The sequence below is a fragment of the Centrocercus urophasianus genome, unplaced genomic scaffold (assembly GCF_019232065.1).
Source record: "Centrocercus urophasianus isolate 14NV4802_14NV808 unplaced genomic scaffold, USGS_Curo_1.0 seq_20, whole genome shotgun sequence".
NCBI classification, from domain to species: Eukaryota; Metazoa; Chordata; class Aves; order Galliformes; family Phasianidae; genus Centrocercus; species Centrocercus urophasianus.
In genome coordinates this window covers 13,405,644-13,423,778 of record NW_024884756.1, presented here as the reverse complement: position 1 = coordinate 13,423,778, position 18,135 = coordinate 13,405,644, and the positions used below count along the sequence as shown (strand labels likewise).

The window sequence follows — 18,135 nt, the reverse complement described above, 5'->3', positions numbered from 1 at the left end:
AAAAAGAGGGACAGCATCCCTTATTCTACTGCCTGTACATGTGACATGGGAAGAGCACAGGGATGCCATCTGGATGTGCAGCAATGGGATCAGGAAGACCAAGGTGTGAAGAAATGAATTTGACAAGGGATTGAAAAATAACTTTAAGGATTGTACAGGTACAATGGTCAGAAGAGACAGGAAAAGGAGAGTGTACCTCCTCTGATAAATGAGAGAGAAGAACACGCTTCAGTAGGTACGGACTGACTTCTTACATGGTCTGATAGTAAGTGGGAATGTGGCAGAATGGCTTTAAACTAAAACAGAGAAGATTTAGGTTAGATGCTAGGCAGAAATTCTTTACTTAGTGTGGTGAGGCACTTGCTACCCAGATTAATTTGTGGATGCCCCATTTCTGAAGGTGTTCAAAGTCAGGCTGCCTAGGACTCTGGAAAATCTGATTTAAAGTCTAATTTAGTGGTTGGCAACCCTGTCCAGAGCAGTAGAATTGGATGGAGTGGCAGTGGAATTCTTCAAGGTTCCTTCAAACCCAAGCCATTCTATGATTCTACAGAGGAAAAAAAAAATCTGTACGTACCTTACAATCCCAATGGAAAATGTTCAAAAGGTGCTAGTAATAGAGCATTTTAAACAAAAGTCATTTGCAATATTATGTTCTCCACCTTCAGGTAAATGCAAATGTTGAGCAGTGTCACACAGGGATGCTTCCATTCACTCACAGAATACAAATGCTGCATCTCTTCAAGACCCTGAGAGACTCAGTCCTTAAATCTGCAAAACTGCTGTTGCTGCCATGCCCATCACCTGGTTTCATTTCACTATCTCCCCTCACTACCATGCACAAAAAGAAAATATGGCTGCAAAGTCATTAGAACTAATCAGTTACACTGCTGAAGGGAAGGTACAGCTTCTGAAGCCAGGTATTTTCAAGTGTGTTATTGTGGCTCACATCAGTCAAGTTTTAGAGGTTGTGGGCATAAGAAAGGCATCACAAGAAAGTTTGCCAACTGATAGAAACTGACTTCTTCAACTGACCTAGGATTTCTGAAGTATTCTCAGCCCTAGAGAGCTTTAACACAGACAAACAAATACCTACGATCAATTTCTGAAGCAAGCACTGAAACATCACAGCAACCAGTAGTCATAAAGAATAGCAATTGCTTCTGTCCCACTCCAAGGACAGGTCTCAGCTTAAATTTTCTACTGGAAAACAGCTCAGCGTGTTGAGAAATTTTACTGCCAAAGCTTTCACACCTGTAAGCCTACCATTAAGCACTAAATGGAAGTGGTATCGCATGCAATTGAAGGAAATAATTAACTACTAACATTATGGCCCAAGCTCAGTAAAGCACAAAATGCCTGTGTTACAAGTATCCTGGAAAAGATCTGAAAACCGATCCTCAAGCAGACATGCAGTATATTAAACAAAAACTCCACCTATTTCAGTGTTTTCATACCCAAGGCACTTCCCTGTTCACAAGGGCTGAGCACAAGCTCTAAAGTGACATTTTGTAGTTCATCAATTTCATTAGGTTGGGTGTTGTCCCATTTGTTCAAGCCTGACAAAAAAAGTTACACAGGTACAACCTAAATCTTGCCTATATTCACTTAATACCTCTCTGCACACCCAAACAATGCCTAGCTCTGAGCTGCTGAATTGTATGGTTCTTATGCAGTGCATCACTAAAATTGAGGAATGTTTTCTGAACTACTACATTTAATTGTAAGGATCATAAAATTGCTCTCAATATGTGCAACTCCAGATGCCCTCTCATAAATCTCTTGGAATCTCAGCAGAAGACTAGAAGTTCATGCTCTATTCAGCACAACTTTTCCTCGCTGGCTACTACAAAAGGAAATTGCTTTATTTCCTGAGCAATTCCACTAACTCAAGTGCACCTTACACAGTGAAGAGCTAGGTGTGCACTGATCACTGTCTTTTGCTTGAATCACTAGACCCTGAGCAATTCTAACCAATAAAAGCATACTCTTACCTGAAGTACTATAGGGTCTATGCAGGTAAATTTTGTTTCTTCTCTATAAAGGTACTCTATTGAACACTTCAGCAGAAGAATTTTGGGATTTTTTATGCAAGAGTTCATCTAAAAAAATAAAAAAAAAAAAACAAACAATTTTTAAAAAGAGATAGGCAGAAAGGAAAAATGCTACACCAGACTACCCATGACTGGATTTAGGCAAAATTTCTTTGCTATTTCCTACGCCATCTACTTATGTTACACCCAGATTTTTGAATTTCACAGCTACTGTCCAGCAAGACTGCAATGCTGAAGGTTTCTGCACTCACCTCCAAGAGCACTAAGTATATATATACACACATATTAAGTCTCGATATACTTTACAGCCTCCAGGTGGATCATTTCAATCTTGATCTCTAGCCTTGTTTAAAGATTCACTTAACCGTACTGTCACAAAAATCAGGACCATAAAGGTCTTTTTTTCTGTCCAGAACTTGGGGCAGCCATAGAATCACCAAGGCAGGAAAAGAACTCCCAAGATCATCCAGTCCAACTGCGCACCTAACACCACCACCTCCCCATTAAATCATGTCCCTTAGAACAACATCTAAACACTTCTTGAACACCTCTCCAGGGACAGTGACTCCTGTTCCAGTGCCTCTCTTCTGGGGAAGCAATTTTTGCTAATATCCAACCCAAACCTCCCCTGACACAACTTGAGGCCATGCCCTCTAGTCCTATTGCTAGTTATACGGGAGCAGAGGCTGACCCCCACCTCACCACAACCTCCTTTTCAGGGAGTTGTAGAGCTGTAAGGTCTCCCCCAGTCTCCTCTTCCCCAGACTATCATTAGATGGCTCTGGAGTGAAAGGGATGGAAAGGATATTTTACTACAAATGCGTGAGGGAAGATTTTTCTCCCTCTCCCACTACTGTCTTATCCGAAAGAAAACAGCTTTGAAAAGAAATGCTTCCTGCTTTTGAGCTCAACAAACTGGAGAAAGTGGTGAGAGCAGCATATAACACACAAGAAAGACACAGCACACTTCTTTCCTTCAGCACATTCTACTGCCAGCACTTGACCAAGTTACCTTCTTATGTGCAACATTCTTAGTGCATACAAATCCATTCACCACCATGGAGTCAAACTTCTTTCCACCAGGGATCTAACAGAGCAAAGGAAGTTGAACACTTTAATATTGTTAAACATTTCAATAATTTTTAGACATTGTAAACCTAAAAGAACAACCATTGTGGCTAGCATACAAGCTTTGTCTACATCCTTAGTTATCAGATTAAAGACCATACACCGTCATGCTGGGCACAAAACTCTTTGTCAGAATCGTGGAAACTAAGGACAAAAGCATGAAAACAGGTATTAAGTTCCAGGACATCCAGGCCCCTCCTAAAAGACACATTTATGAAATCAAACACACTCTGGAAAGTAATGAGGAAACTCAAGTTCTACAGGCCACAGGGAGCATATGCCTCTGTACAAACCATTTTCACTAGTCACAAACAAGAATGATGATAAAAAAAGAACAAACCTCTACCTACTGCTCAAACATAAGTGAGTATTGTGCCAACAGTCACAACCAACCACAGGAGCAATAGACAACACGAAACAAGTTCCTGAATGAGATGTTTCATTTAGTGGCATGTGAAGACACCTATGAGAGCTTTCATCTCTGAACATTTGATTTTTTTCAAACTGGGTTTCAAGAGAGGCAGCATCAGTTGTTTCTGCTTCAAGAGATGCTACAGAATTGCTCTCCTCATATTTTATCTTGCTTCCAAACAGAAGAGGCCTCCCAGGGCAAACTTCTACCATGCAAAAATAAGCCTGAGCCTATGAGCTTCAAGTTACACTACTTTCCTGGAGGTTAGTTTCACATCAGCTTCTCAGAAAAAGCTCTACCTGCCACAACTCCAGCCTTACAGTTCAACAATGACATCACTGGGACACCTGGTAAAACTGGATGCACCCTCCCTGCCAATCAAGTTTTCCTCTGGGAAGAAAGTCATTGTACTTCACATCCAGCAAGTTAAATCCTCCATAATGGGAAGTCGCAGGGCAACAGATTGCCACACAGAGTTTCACAAGCTACTTATACTGTGCTAAGTACCTCTATAATCTCAGTACAAACCAAGTAGAAGCCAGGAAAGGAAGCAAGTCATTACAGAGGTGCTATTCTTTGCTAATTTCTGCGGCCTAAAGCCTGAAAGAACAGGTCAGCTCCGGGGCATTAAAGCACCTTTTGCATAACTCTTTCTGTACAAATTTTCCTAGAACTTCACACTGTTCAAAGGCCAGAAGAACCAATTACACCACTGGACAAGCTGAGCGTGGAGGTGACAACCCTTCCCTTCAAACAATGAGTGCTGCCAGAAGCTTCACCTTTTGTCTTTCCCTACACCCAGTGTGGAAAACTTACTTTTTTGATGTGGACAAACTGGCGGATATCCATGTCATCATCTCTGTTCTTGACATCAGGCCTTACAGTTTGAACTACCTGACAGACCACAGGTACAATGATATCCCTCCACGACAGTGACAGCGACTCATTGTACAGAAGTTGCTGAAGCAGCGCCATCATGTGGTTGTGGTTAGCAGAGCTGAGTTTAAAAAAAGTCATGTTCCAAAAGTTAATTACTTAATATTTACAAAACAGGAAGTCATCTGAAGATATGGATCTTAGAAATTTTTACAGTCAACTCTCTTTCACTTTAGCAGACACACACTGCTCCAAAAGTAATGCCTCTTATTTTATTATGTTGACCCACAATGTCAAACAGATGTTGGTCACAGAGCAGTAGAGACTGAACCTTCCCATCAATATTCCATGACATTTTGTTGCCATGAGACAGACAGCAGCAGAGAGAATGGCTTCTCACACTGAAATGCGTATGAAGCAAAGATCTGTCATTGAATTCCTCCATGGGGAAAAAATAGCTTTCACTGACACTTGCTGAGTGTTTATGGAGACCAAACAGTGGATGTGAGTGCAAAGAGGTGGTGAGTGCTGCATTTCAACAGTGGCATCAATTAGGAGAAAGACAAGCCACGTTCCAAATGGCCATACCCAGATGTCACACCACAAAATGAAGGGCATCTTGATTGACATTAATTGGCCACTGATGGTGACTATGTTTAAAAGTGGTGTTTTGTAGCTGAGAAATCGCTCTATAACATTTTCGTTCTCTTTGTATTCCATTGTAGTTTCCACAGAAATAAATAGGAGGCATTACTTTTGGAGCAGCCTACATAAAACCACAGAAAAGAGAGCAAAAATATCCACAGTAGATAGAGCCCCACTAAAAACTAGCAGAACAAGAGGGCTTCCAGAATTGTTACTCAAGGTATGAAAATTCTTTTTCTTGTTTTTTTTTCTTACAGCAGCCTTTCCATGGCTTGTTTCTCCCCATTCTCTTCTCTCAGCAGATCCAGGTTGCTGTGGTGCCAGCCTAGCGGTGTGAAAAAGAGTTCTTTGGACTTCTCCTCCACCCTCCTGTTGAATAATGATTCTGCAAGAGACAAGCCAACTTTGTTAATATAAGGTCACAGCTGAAAGACTATTTTGAAAAGGAAAGAATTTACCAGGGCATAAGTCTAAGCTTCTTGAAAGCCAGAGTTTGAGCTAGGAGTCATGGTAACATGCTATAAGCAATATTAAGTGTAACAATAATAAGTGTGCAAAGGAAAAGTGAGTTACTGAAATTCTCATACTGCTAGTACAGCATAAGCAGTTTGCTCTCCTGGAATTAAAATTGTTGCAAGAGGAAAAAAACAAAAAGTTACACTGCAGTTCTGCCTATAAATAAGAAGTAAATTCTTAATACTTTACATATTCATAGGCCTTTTCAAATTTAGAATATTGATTAAAGGCAAAATAATTTGATCTGCAGATAGCTGCTGCTTTGAAGACATATACAAGTTACCTGCAGTAGAAAGATCAAGTTACACCATTCCGGCTGCAGTACAAATTCCAAAAATATCTTGGTACAGGCCTTGTTCAGCATGTCTCCCAAACATTTTAAAATACTATGCTACCAATAAACCCTGATGTGACTTGTAGTGAGATATCAAACACCACCACTTTGCTAGTCAGGTGCAGAGTGAGCTGCTAGCAAGCTGGTTCGTCTACCCTGTGTCACAGCATTTAACATGACAGAACTATTTTCTCTCACAAGCTTAAGGTTTTCCCATAAAGAAAGCAGCACAAGATTTTCAGAAGTCTCAGCACTTCTTCTCATCCCTTTTTACCTAACCATCACACACACAGCTATCTCTCCACTATGTTAAACAGGATAAGTAAAGCTGCATCCACTGGACACGCTTTTTTTTTTTTTTAAAGTGTCAGTTTAAACATCTCTAAATATCAGTAAAAACTGCAGTCATTACTGGTTTTGGAAACAGTAAACATGTTTCAGCTGTGCAGAATAGTTCCTGCTTGAAGGGAGCAACTGCTACTTTCAATCACTGCAATGTGTAGCATATCCATAAAACTGTTCTCTATTTGTTTTGTATTACTAGGATTACAGGCAATTTCTCTGTGCTTTGAAAGAGTTACAAAGCTACTTCCCACACAGGCATTACAATATTCCACATTAGAACTTCCTCAATTTTATATAATGGCTAACTATATTGTAAATCATTCATGCCAGTAGTATACAACTTCTCACTGGCAAGCATGTAATCCTTTGGAGTTCAAGCAAAAAACAATTGCATTATCTGAATGCAAAATCCTCTTACAATAACCTGAAGAGGACTGAAAAAGACACTTTAAAAATAGCAATTTACTTCTTCTAGACACTCAGTGCTCAAAATTATCTGCATAGAATAGCAGAAGTTAAGTAGGGATTTTCCCTTCCCCCCCCTCTACTGCAGAAGTTCAGTTAAAAACTAAGTATGATTTCAGCCAAACTCTTCACTTTGCTGGATGCACAGACACCAGGATTTCCCCAATTATTTCCTCTTCTTCTCCAAGCTCACTACAATCAACAGCATCAAATGGAAAAAAAAAAAAATCCCACAAGTAAGGCTGATTACAAAATTGGAAGGCAGTTTTAAAATTCAGAACTGTGACTGACTGTCTTTCATTACAGAAGTAGCAGTATTGGTGATGAGGAACCCAGAAAGTTTTAAGAGATTAAGCCTTGAACTGTTCTGTAGGAGTGTATTTCATTGTATTACATCTCCATTTGCTTGCAAAGGAAGTTAGAACTGGCATCTGTTATACAAGATTGTGGGTAAGTTATGAACAAAAAGTGATAAAACCTGCCACTGAGACTTACTTTAAAAAAATTAAAAAGAAGGATAACAAAAGAGTTATTTTGATTGAAGAAATTTGAGAAGGAATTTGAGTTTGAAAAAGCTTTAAAAGAAAATACAGCCCATATGCCAGTTCTGCCCAAAGTAACTTCAGTCCATGAAGTGCCAACGCTCTATTGAAGGAGTAGTAAAGAACTTTCACATTATATTACAGCACACAACAGCAACATTTGAAATTTTTCATCTTACCTTTAATAAAAGCATCACTTATAGAGAACATCTGCTGCCCTCCGTTGTCAGGATTCAAGTACTCTGAAAGAAGAGAGAAGAGGGAGATAGGCGGAGACAAATGACAGGTTACACTGGTGTGCCCATATAATTACGATGTGCACGCCCACACCAGAAGCAGCAGCATTACTCATCTAAACATTTAGTCACTAATTTAGCAACAGCTTGATGAGTGGTCAAGACAAGAATATCCTCTCGTTCTATCAATAAGTTCTAGGAAGACAATTTATTACTGTATTACCATGGGAACAAAGTAAAAATGAACACAGACTGAACTGACATTTAAGAGTCTGTTCTTCCTATAGACACTTAAAGAAATTAAAAAAAAATAGTGATAATCTGAATATATTTGTTGCAAGCTGCAAAAACACCATGGGAATGACCTCCACGTTCTCATCTAAAAATACAGCTCAGGAGGCATTTTGATCATACATTCCAGTAAATATTTTGGTATTATCAGACTCAGTGAAAGATCAGCTGTGAGATTTATCTTACACAGTGAAGGGAACAAAAAGCAGCCTGCCTTCTGAGAGAGAGAAGTCTGAAGCCTAAAATAGTTTGAAGTGTTTTGAAGAATCCAGGCATAAAAAGGTAGACTTCCAGTAACTGAGGAAAGTGAGAGTTACACATCATCCTTCACATTTGGCAAACAGGACAAAGCTCTATCTGCTATACCTCTTTACTGGATCAACAAAAAAATATCAACGAAATTTCAACCTTTGTTTCCTCCAGAGGCCTACTGTGCATTTATTTAGTTTACCTGTTTCTACAAAAAAGGGACTTCAATGGAAAAACAAGCAGTAGCCAAATTCCTGCACACTATGATGATAGTCCAAAACCAACCCTCTATCATCTTTCCTGAGAACGGTCCACACTTGCCACCACAAACAATGCAAAGCAAGGCTTCAGACACCAACAGAAAGCAACAGGAAGTAGACAGTACACGAGCAATCAAAAGCCTCTGAACAGCAGCACTCAAGAGACCCCTTACACGCCAGTATTTCAAACATCTAAGCTTGTCCGCAGTTACCCAGCTGGAAATCAGATACTCAACAGATGATCAGTGTACCAAACATACATGGCAGAACAAGAAGGGGCAAGTATCCCTCGCAGCTCAATAGTTATTCGCAGACTCCTTTCACCTCTCACTTAGATTAAGCATTTAGAGTTAGGTCAAGACCTAGCTTGCTTATAAGTTGGCTCACCTTCAGCGTTCACCCACAGCAACACTAGCTAGAGAAAGTCATATCAGACTGTTCCTACGCATGTACACACATACCAACACCTCCTTTTTCAGTCCTTTTCAACCTTACAGCAGCCTCAGAGCAGAAGCTCTTACTGTGAACACACTGAAATTAGATCTGTCACATAACCCTGACTGACACAGCCAAGGCAGCAGTTATCACCAGCTGAAACTAACCTTGGTTTTGCTCTAGCTAAAGAAGCAGGTAACACCCTCAAATAGGGAACACCTCTCATCAATAGTTTCACCTCCTGCAACTTTGCTTCCTTTTATTTCTATTCCAAGACAAGTTTCTAGGCTAGAGATGACACACTCATAGATGCAAGTTTGAGCCACTGAGAGTGGCTAATAGACGTTTCTTACAGAGATGGGATGAGACGAGAAAACCCAGAGAATGTTGTTGCATATTTTGTAGCCCTATCTGCAAGCAGTTAGCTGCCAATTAACTATCCTACATCCCCCCTCAAACAAATTAAAAAAATACCACCACACATAGAGAATATATAAAACCAGAAGTGTAATATTCAAGAGCATTACTGAATGCAAATACCACAACATATACAAATTCACAGGTCTCCACGGGAAACCAACAGGTAGATATTTTAAACATTTTATAGGTTTATTTGCTGTAAGTCTAAACAGACCAGCCATAACTCACAGGTTTTTTTCTAGAAACACAAAGGACACATACATCCAGAGACAGCCACTAAAAACTGTGGTATATATCTAAAAGGGCTCTGACAGCAGGACTCTAAGCCTTGGCAAATAATAGTGATAAGGAACTGTATCATTACGCAAGGTTCTCTTCTGTTCCCTCTCCTAACCAGATGCTAGCATCTAAAATTACCCAAAATTCCTGCCCTCTCAGGATGTTTGGCTTTGAGGGTATTTAGAAAAGTTTTCTATGCTGATAATTGTGTGTTTTTAAGCACAGCAATTAAAAGCCACATTTAAAATAAATGAATTAAGTCATTTAATCTCTTCACCCAATCTAAATGCAGAAAGCAATATTGCTTTGTTTCCCCATTTCAATACATGCCAGAAAGTACCATTATCTGTGAGTAGATGATATTACAAGTGAGTCACTTACACTCATTTTTAGGATATTACATGCCAGCTGGCTTAGAATCACTAGAATTTCATAGGAGCACACGGAACATTAGTCAGCCTTTCACATCCTAAGTCCTGCCACCAGGCCCAGACTATATACAAACTGCTGTTATATAACACAGCTAGCTCATCATTGGCCATTGCTTCAAAGCAGCTGACCTCCACAACCAATTTTTTGCATCTCTCTTAATCATTTGAAAAAAGCTGCTAATCACTTTGATCAAAGTTGAACCTGCATTTCTAGCACTGATGTTTCGTCCCCCCAGTCTGACCCCAATTACTCTAATTTACACAGCTGTGAGGAAATCAAGTGAATAAGCTCAAGATGTGGGGATCATCTTCATCCATTTCCCTTTTTTCTTTCTAAAGAAAATTAAGTCACTGCCTAGTCACCTGGTCTAAGCACAGGACAATTCAGACAAAACCAAGCCACACATTTGCCTGGCACAGGGAAGTTACTGATCTCTAACACCTACAAACCCAATGTCATGAAATAGTGCTCTGTTACATAGGTCACTCTGAAAATAATGCCTCCTATTTAGTTCCATAGAAACTACAACTGCTACAAAGAGCACAATAACACTATTTGATAGGGCAACTTCTCAGCTACAGAACACTTTTTTCAACTCACCACCAGTAGCTATGCACTCACCAGTGCTGAACAAAATCCTGCATACCACACTCCAAAATCTGCATGGCCTTCTGGAACATGACTTGTCTTTCAAATCGCAGTCACCATTACTGAAACACACCACCCACCACCTCTTTGTGCTCACATCCACTGTTTGATCTCCACAAACGTTCAACAAGTTTGATAAGTCTCAGTGTGTGGCATTTTTTTTCCACCACAGTAGAATTCAGCGGCATATCTTTGCTTCATAACACTTCCATATCAGATGTCATTTTGTCAGACTGTCCCTCTGCCACCATCAGTCACATGGCAACAAAAGGTCACGGAATATTAGTGGAAAGATTCAACCTCTACTATCATAACGCCAACATCCATCTCTGACATTGCAGGCCAACGTAATAAAATAGGAGGAATTGCTTTAGAGCAGTCCTCTACTAAAATAAGCTTCTATGTAAAATGAAAATGGCTAACCATCTAGTTCTGTCTGATCAGTGTCACTCTGACAATCACTAACACCCTGGAAGGCATCTGTTGCAGAAAACGGCCAGGATCACTCAGAACACAGGGTGAAAGTCTTTGCTTGCATTCATACTTTAATACACTCTGGAACAAAGTTTTAGAAGTCATACATTGTACAGCCCTGGGCACTGCAGAGTTTTGTGACACCTAATTTTTGAAGTCCTTCCTGTAACAAACATCTAAGTACTCAGGAAATTTCTGTTTCCCTATTGCCAGGAAATATATCTTGCTACTCAGGATGTCAGTGAACATTTTAACTTGTTGCACCCTGGTTAGATCTTTCCTATAAAGACTCTGATGATGCAGACATTGTTAGAAAACAATAAAAGATGTGAAATGAGTCTTCTGAATATGCAGAGAAACAGATTTTTTCAAAAAAAAAAAAAAATGCAAGAAAACATTTACTTCTCCATCATGTGTTTTAATGACTTATACCTCTACCTTATCTCAGTTCTGGACATTCTGCTGACATTACTGAGGTACCTTTCCCTCTTAAAAGAGGGAAGTATTCAGCTATGAACTATACTCCTAGGAGAATAACCTGGTTAAAAGGCCACACGTTTCAGGAACAGCTAACAAATACTACTCAGCAGAGATCCCAAGATATCACTGTACTGCCATTATGTATAATTTAAAAGCAAAATTCTCTTTTCACTTCCCTCACTAGTTGCCCTCTCTGATGATCTTCCTCAAGCACTCCATCATTAAAGTTTTTTTTTGTTTTTTTTTTTTTTTTTTTTTTTTAAAAAAAAAAAGAGCTTCACTTCTGGTTATTAAAAAACCTTGACTTGGCTGACAGCTTGTGGAGAAGCAGGGTCTTTTACATTCCCCCTTCATCACACAAAGCTTTTTACATATAAGAACTGAAAAGCACAGGAAACCAGAAAATCTGAAATACAGGTTTTCTAACACTACCCTATGCCTAAACTGACTACAGCCTGTTTTAATACCAGCACAGACTAATAAAGATTAACTTGCTACAGCTGTAAACTCTTAGGATGCTGCAACACACCTGGGCCTGGTTCAAGCTCTCTTTAAAAAGCCCCCCTTCCAATTAAGAATTCTTTGATAAATTTCTCCCTCTCTACAATATTCCTCTCCTTGCAGATGTATAAACTTCTCATTTGATTAGGGCATGAGCTGGAAACAAGACTGAAGGAAACATCAACAAATTGGTGTCAGTAGCACTGACAATCTTCCCGTTACAAACCACAGTCAAATTTGAATTTCAAACTTGCTCTACTCCTCTTTGAGATAAGAAGAAAGCATCGATTTGTTTCTGTAAATGTTTTTAGCAAATAGTAGTTACAGTAGGTAATGACAAATGCTCCCTCTAATTCGCCTCACTCTCCATTATCTAACACACTTCAGAAGTCAGCTGTGGCCAGTCCTCCTTCCCACCTCTCCTTAGCTATCACTTCAGTTTCAGAGAATGCAATTCACCTGTGAGAATAAAGGTAAATCTTGTATACTGAGACACACCAACATAAGAGCTCTGTTAAAACTCCAAGAAAGAATGAATTCGCTACAAGTCCCAATTATCTGTAACATACATAGATCAAACTTGGCCATACCATGTATCAGCATGATTATTTTTCTGCCAAACATAAACTTAAGGTAGGATTAGAAACCAGCAGAAAGCTCATCAAGTTAGTTTTGTTCACTGTTCTTCTGCTTGCTTTTTTCAGTTTCACCTCAAACTGGGAAAGATGAGTATTAAACCAGTATATTCATGGACTACTTTTTCACCCCAGTTAGGCAGACACTGTACATGTAGGTATGCTCTATTATGTGCATACAGAATCACAGAATTGTAGGGGTTGGAAGGGACCTCTAGAGATCATCGAGACCAACCCCCCTGCCAAAGCAGGTTCCCTAAACCAGGTCGCACAGGTAGGCGTCCAGGTGAGACTTGAATATCTACAGCAGGACACCTCGTTTCAACTGAAAAGAGAAAGTCACAGAGGAAGTTACACACGCTGCAGAGAAGTTGGTTCACTGGGACTACTGAGCCTCTTCAGAGGCAAGTATATCAGAACTGCATGCGAGCGCCAGCTAGATATCGCACGTCTCCCTCTGTAGGACTGCTACTCCAGTAGCATCCAAACAGGTCAGTGTCATTAGGACCCAGCTCTCCATCATGTGCAACTCCAGCCGGTGACTACCTCGTACCTTTTTGGTCGGCAGGGTGAGGGGGCACATGTGGGTACTTGGAGTGCTTCTTGATATGGAAGTTCACGTTGTCCATCTCCACGTTCAGGCTGATGGAGGCGGCTGAATCACTGTCCACTGTGGACTGGAAGCTGCTGACTGAAGTGCGCTTGCTAGGGCTGGCGGAGTCTTTTAGTGTTGGTAAGGGGGAAGATACAGGGAGGAGAAGGGTTCAAACGGGTACCATGAGGGTATCGGAGAGGAGAAAAATTGTCTTTAATACATAAAGACCAGTGTGAAATACTACAGGAAAACAGTATTTTCATAGTTCTTATCTTGATCTGTGCATGCTGACATATTGAGTCAGCATTCTTTAGCGCATTACTATAGGACCAAAGTCAAGCAGAAGTCTGTCTGAGAAAGAGAAGGCAATTTACACTTTTTCCGTCCACTACAAGAATGAAGCTTTATCAGTTCCAGTAAAAACAAAATACCATCAGAAGACACAGGAAGACTAACTAGGTACTGTTTGCTTATATCCTTACAGCCGCATGCACACGTACACACAAGTAAAGCAAGACATCGTTAAACTACTATGTCCTGAAGGACTAGAGATAGCAGGGAAGAAGACAATTTGAGAACAAAACTTAGCTGAAACTCACTGGCCAAGTTATCTTCTCCTTCATCAGCAATCTGCTCTGTGTCACTGTCATCAAATTTGATGTCTTTGAACCAGGATGGCTCTGAGTGCCCCTCTACAGAGTTCACAGAGTCACTGTCTGGAGAGGGGGTTTCCGAAAACTCTGTGCTCTAGTAGGCAAGAAAAAAGGGCGTTAAAATGCAGCTTTGCTGATCCCAGCATATTCATTAAGCATACTCATTAGAAAGCAGCCCGTCACAAACACAAATCAGACATTTTAAAATTCAGAGGATACTCTCAGTGGCCTGAGATGAATTAGTCATAAAAACCACTCCCCCAGCACAAAATAGGAACTGTCTGGAACAAGAAACAAGCATTTCTTTTCACTTCTCATAGTGCCTAGTTTCTTCTTCCTCCACACTTCCGTACAAGTTGTGGCTAAGTGACAGGTTCATTCCGCTGCACATTTTCTGTAACCATACCCAGGGAAGCAGTTTTAAACACTTGTTATCTCCAGCGGAAGTGGATGATGGCCGTATTCTGTGCTCAGATTCAGGCAGCTTTTGGTGTAGACATAGTCTAAACCACTGGAGCAACTCTGTGGCTGACCAAAAAGAGAAACTCAAAGCTTCACTCACAAGTCAGGCCCTGCCTGGAGCTACTGAGCCAAAACAAAGCCTGGATATAGTGCCAAGTAACCCAGAGAGAATCTAAGCAATTACAACTAGCCATTCTTTTGTCTAGATTCACCCCAAGTATAAATTCTCATTATCACTCCTTTGGCTACAGCAAGTGCAACAAGCAGCTGAGTTACCAACAGTTTCTCCAGAATCTTGTTTAAGCTGGAAGAAAAGTGATCATATAGAGCTTTCGGCTGATGAGAACTGGCTTTAAAACTGGAATAATATAATGTCTTTGCAAATAGTTACAAACAGATCCACAATTGTTTGCTAAGTAAGGGTACGCTTTACTAGCAAACTGAGATACCACGGCCAAGAGCTGAAACACACAATGAAAACATGAAGCTAATGGCTGTAAGCTTGCTAGCTGATGTATATGGGACAGCTGAGCCATTCTCCTTTGCGAGAAGCTGAAGAACATGGAGGACTCACAACTAAGTGCATGTTTCATTGCAATGAAAAACGGTGGATAGCATCTCCAGTCAGTGGTTTCCTGACTCTTTCTCATCTAGCCAGCCCAATCCAGAAAGCTGGACAGAAACTCCCTCCCAGTCTTGCATCACATGGTTATGGTACTAAATTCCTTATTGCTGCCATCACCAGAGATCAGGAGGTTATCTTATGTTCAAACATAGTATATCCAAAATACTCAGAAAATGTTTAAAGCTCAGTACCGGTAACTACGTAACAGACACTAGACTATGCACATTATATGCAGCACAGCTGCCAACAGCACTGACTGTGGCATTATAAGTCCACTGGAAAATGCCCACCATGAGAAGTATTGGCCTAAACTGGAGATCCTTTCCTTTTCTGCAGACAGCAATAAGTGCAGCAATTCATCCTCCACAAAGCAAAGCTCCAAAGCGTTCTGGGTAAATGCACCTTCTTCAAGCTTTTAGCCACTAAGGAAAAAGGTGCAGACTCCTCTATACAGGAGAGCTTATTTAGAAAACACACAATGGCTGCAGAGATAATAATTTTAAGATATTCTAGTGAGCAGTCAATAGCAGTAAGAATCATAACAGTCCTACTCCCCTCCTCCCTCGAGTCAGATTCTCCCTTTTACCTGCAATGGTCGGTACAGGGCATACTCGTCTCTGAAGAGCTGATCATGATGACTGACACAATCTAGCCAGCGTCCATCAACTAGTGCTTGCCCAATAGCAATGGCTTGAACCCTGGAAGCATGAGAGCAGAGACATTTTCTGTTTTTAAACACATGGTTTATGGTACAAACATGGCACAAGAGGAAAATGCCGTTTGCTATGACTTTGCACTCCTCTGTATTCCACGCCCATACTTAACTACACATTTAAAAATGTTGCAGAGGGGCAGGGTGTAATGATTCAAGTATGGACTTAGATGAAGAGACCGCCGGAGCTTTAAAACTGAGATGTCCAATGGACAACATACACTGTTTGTACTCCTCCAATATCTTTAGCTTGAGTTGCATGCATTGAAAATCTCTGCTAAGTAAGGACACTGGCTCTGTAAATACGAAAGCAAACATAGTTTTTATCTCCCTCTTGCATAGTGAAATACTTCTGATTCTTTATACTTATTTACAGTGTAAAGAGTCAACCAGTTCCACGAAAAATTTAGCTACCAAACACTAATAGTGATCTCGGGCCTCTTTGGAATATCAGTGAACTCAGCAGTCTGCTTTCTTCTAGGCTTGTAAAGGTTGAAATGAATTTTTTTCCCTTCATATCAACAAGGAAATGCTACGTGTGGCCAAAAACTCCTTTGTAAAGCTGGGAAGACACACCTCTATGTCGCAAAGCAGGAACCTTTGCAAACATATCCAAAACACAAGTAGCGTGGTGACCCTGCAAATTGCATTCTGTTTACCAAAATGGAGCACACAGCTCTGAAAAAAAAATGTTTTAGGAGAGTCTTTGCAATATGATCACTATTCTCTGCCCATTTGAGTTGGTAACTGTCCCATACACTGCCACCCACACCAGCTCTTGAACCAGAGTGCCCATGCCCTTTTCTGGACCATGAGGAATCAGAATCATACTTGCAGGCAGCAAAGAACAAAATTCTGATAGCCTTCTTTCTTGCTTTCTTGCAAAGGGGTCTCTCTCTCTGGAATCGAAGTTACCCCGCATTACCTCACAACCTTCTGCCAGAGTCAGAAGACACCTGTTACCCTAAAGCATCAGGGTTACCTTGTGGTTATGTGTCCATTTCTGATGAGCCAGTTCACCAGCTCTTTTCCCACAATGCAGTTGGGATGTGTCCGCAGCCAGTAGCGATGGTCCTGGAACTCCATCCCACTACTGTGATGGCAGATTTTCTTCCACAGATCTTTCAGCTGGACTGAGTCCTGGACAGGGAGATACACAAGTTACTTAACAGTCAGACAGCAGCACTTGTTTCAAGAGCATCAGTCTGGGTCCTCAAACTCTCAATCAAGCACCCTCTAGAAACAGGCACAAAAATCTAAGCCACTCTGCTAAACTTACATGAAGGTGCAAAACAAACAGCAGACAAACACGGGATCAGCTCCTTACAACCTTCCTTTATATAAAGTTGGAAACCAAGAAGAAACAAGACAGTTGCATTCAGAGTTAAGGGGCTTAGGGTTTTAATGGAGCAAACTATATATACACACACACACATACACACACACACACACTTTAGACATTGCTAGCTTCAGCCACTAAATAAAATAAGTTGTGTCCCCTGCCCAACTTAGTTAACTCTCTTGGAAGCTTGAAGTATTTTCCCACCACTTGGAACACTTCAGCCTACGCCCTGGCCTTGTTTCAAGGCCTGCTAAACACACGTCAAATCTTGCTTTGGTTATGCCCCATTCAAACTCAAATGTCAGCTTGCTACCTAGGTCCTTTTGCTCTGCACCTAGGTTCTGCACAGCACAACCTACTGTTGATGAGGTGGAACAATCTGGAAAATACCCTGGTATTATTTTGAGAGCAATAGAACACAGCAAGGGATGGAGAAGAGCCACTGCAGCTCACTTGTTCAAATGCTTCACTCATTCCACCTTTGTGCAACAACAACAGAAGAGCTTTAATGCAACTTTTAATCAATTTCAGCTTTCCAGTTAACTGCCAGATTCATCTCATTCCACCTTCCCAAGGATGCTCTGTGATCTGAAAGGTTTATTCTGCTTCTGTTACCGGGCTGCTTTTCTGCTATCACCTTCAGCATTGGCTGCCCTGGGCTTCATCTTAGCATCAACGTCAGCAGCTCCACTGCCACACCAGGTAATGTCAAATAGGTCAGCTTCTGAATACACCACAGGATCATAAGATTTGATGCAAGCGGCAATTCAACAATTCATCTGCCTTTTTTGCTTTAACTCACATGGCAAGTTCAGGAAACTGAACAAACTGGCAAAACACAGTGAACTTCTTCAACTCAAGGATTTTTACCTCTAATTCAGAGAAGTATGTGTTTACTCCATGTATGTATATCTTCCCCTATTCTTTTTCATAAGCAAAGCTCATGAGCCTTCTGAATGCAGTACGTGAACGTTTCAATTACCTTCTGATACAGTCAGATACATACTAAAAACAAGAAACAACCAGTGGAAATTCCCAGCAAAACCTACAGTGACACTGCATCTTCTGTACTTACGTGAACAGAAGATA

The 18,135-nt window shown here is 40.7% G+C and overlaps 1 protein-coding gene across 14 annotated transcripts in view; it reads right to left on the bottom strand.

The window, feature by feature from the left end:
* PIKFYVE (phosphoinositide kinase, FYVE-type zinc finger containing) overlaps positions 1–18,135 on the bottom strand; it is an 81,675-nt gene that overhangs the window by 45,301 nt on the left and 18,239 nt on the right. For 13 of the 14 annotated variants that reach the window (XR_006169449.1, XR_006169448.1, XR_006169450.1 and 10 more), the window contains 9 exons: positions 16,687–16,844; positions 15,579–15,690; positions 13,852–13,999; positions 13,211–13,378; positions 7,497–7,559; positions 5,371–5,500; positions 4,411–4,591; positions 3,067–3,141; positions 1,995–2,102 (listed from right to left, as the gene is read on the bottom strand). Coding sequence is in view for 6 of the 14 variants with exons in the window: in XM_042822412.1 (XP_042678346.1) it covers positions 1,995–2,102; positions 3,067–3,141; positions 4,411–4,591; positions 5,371–5,500; positions 7,497–7,559; positions 13,211–13,378; positions 13,852–13,999; positions 15,579–15,690; positions 16,687–16,844 (1,143 nt within the window). In the remaining 8 variants the exon portion in view is untranslated. The remainder of the gene's footprint in view (positions 1–1,994; positions 2,103–3,066; positions 3,142–4,410; positions 4,592–5,370; positions 5,501–7,496; positions 7,560–13,210; positions 13,379–13,851; positions 14,000–15,578; positions 15,691–16,686; positions 16,845–18,135) is intronic. The other variant, XM_042822416.1, reaches the window with a different exon arrangement.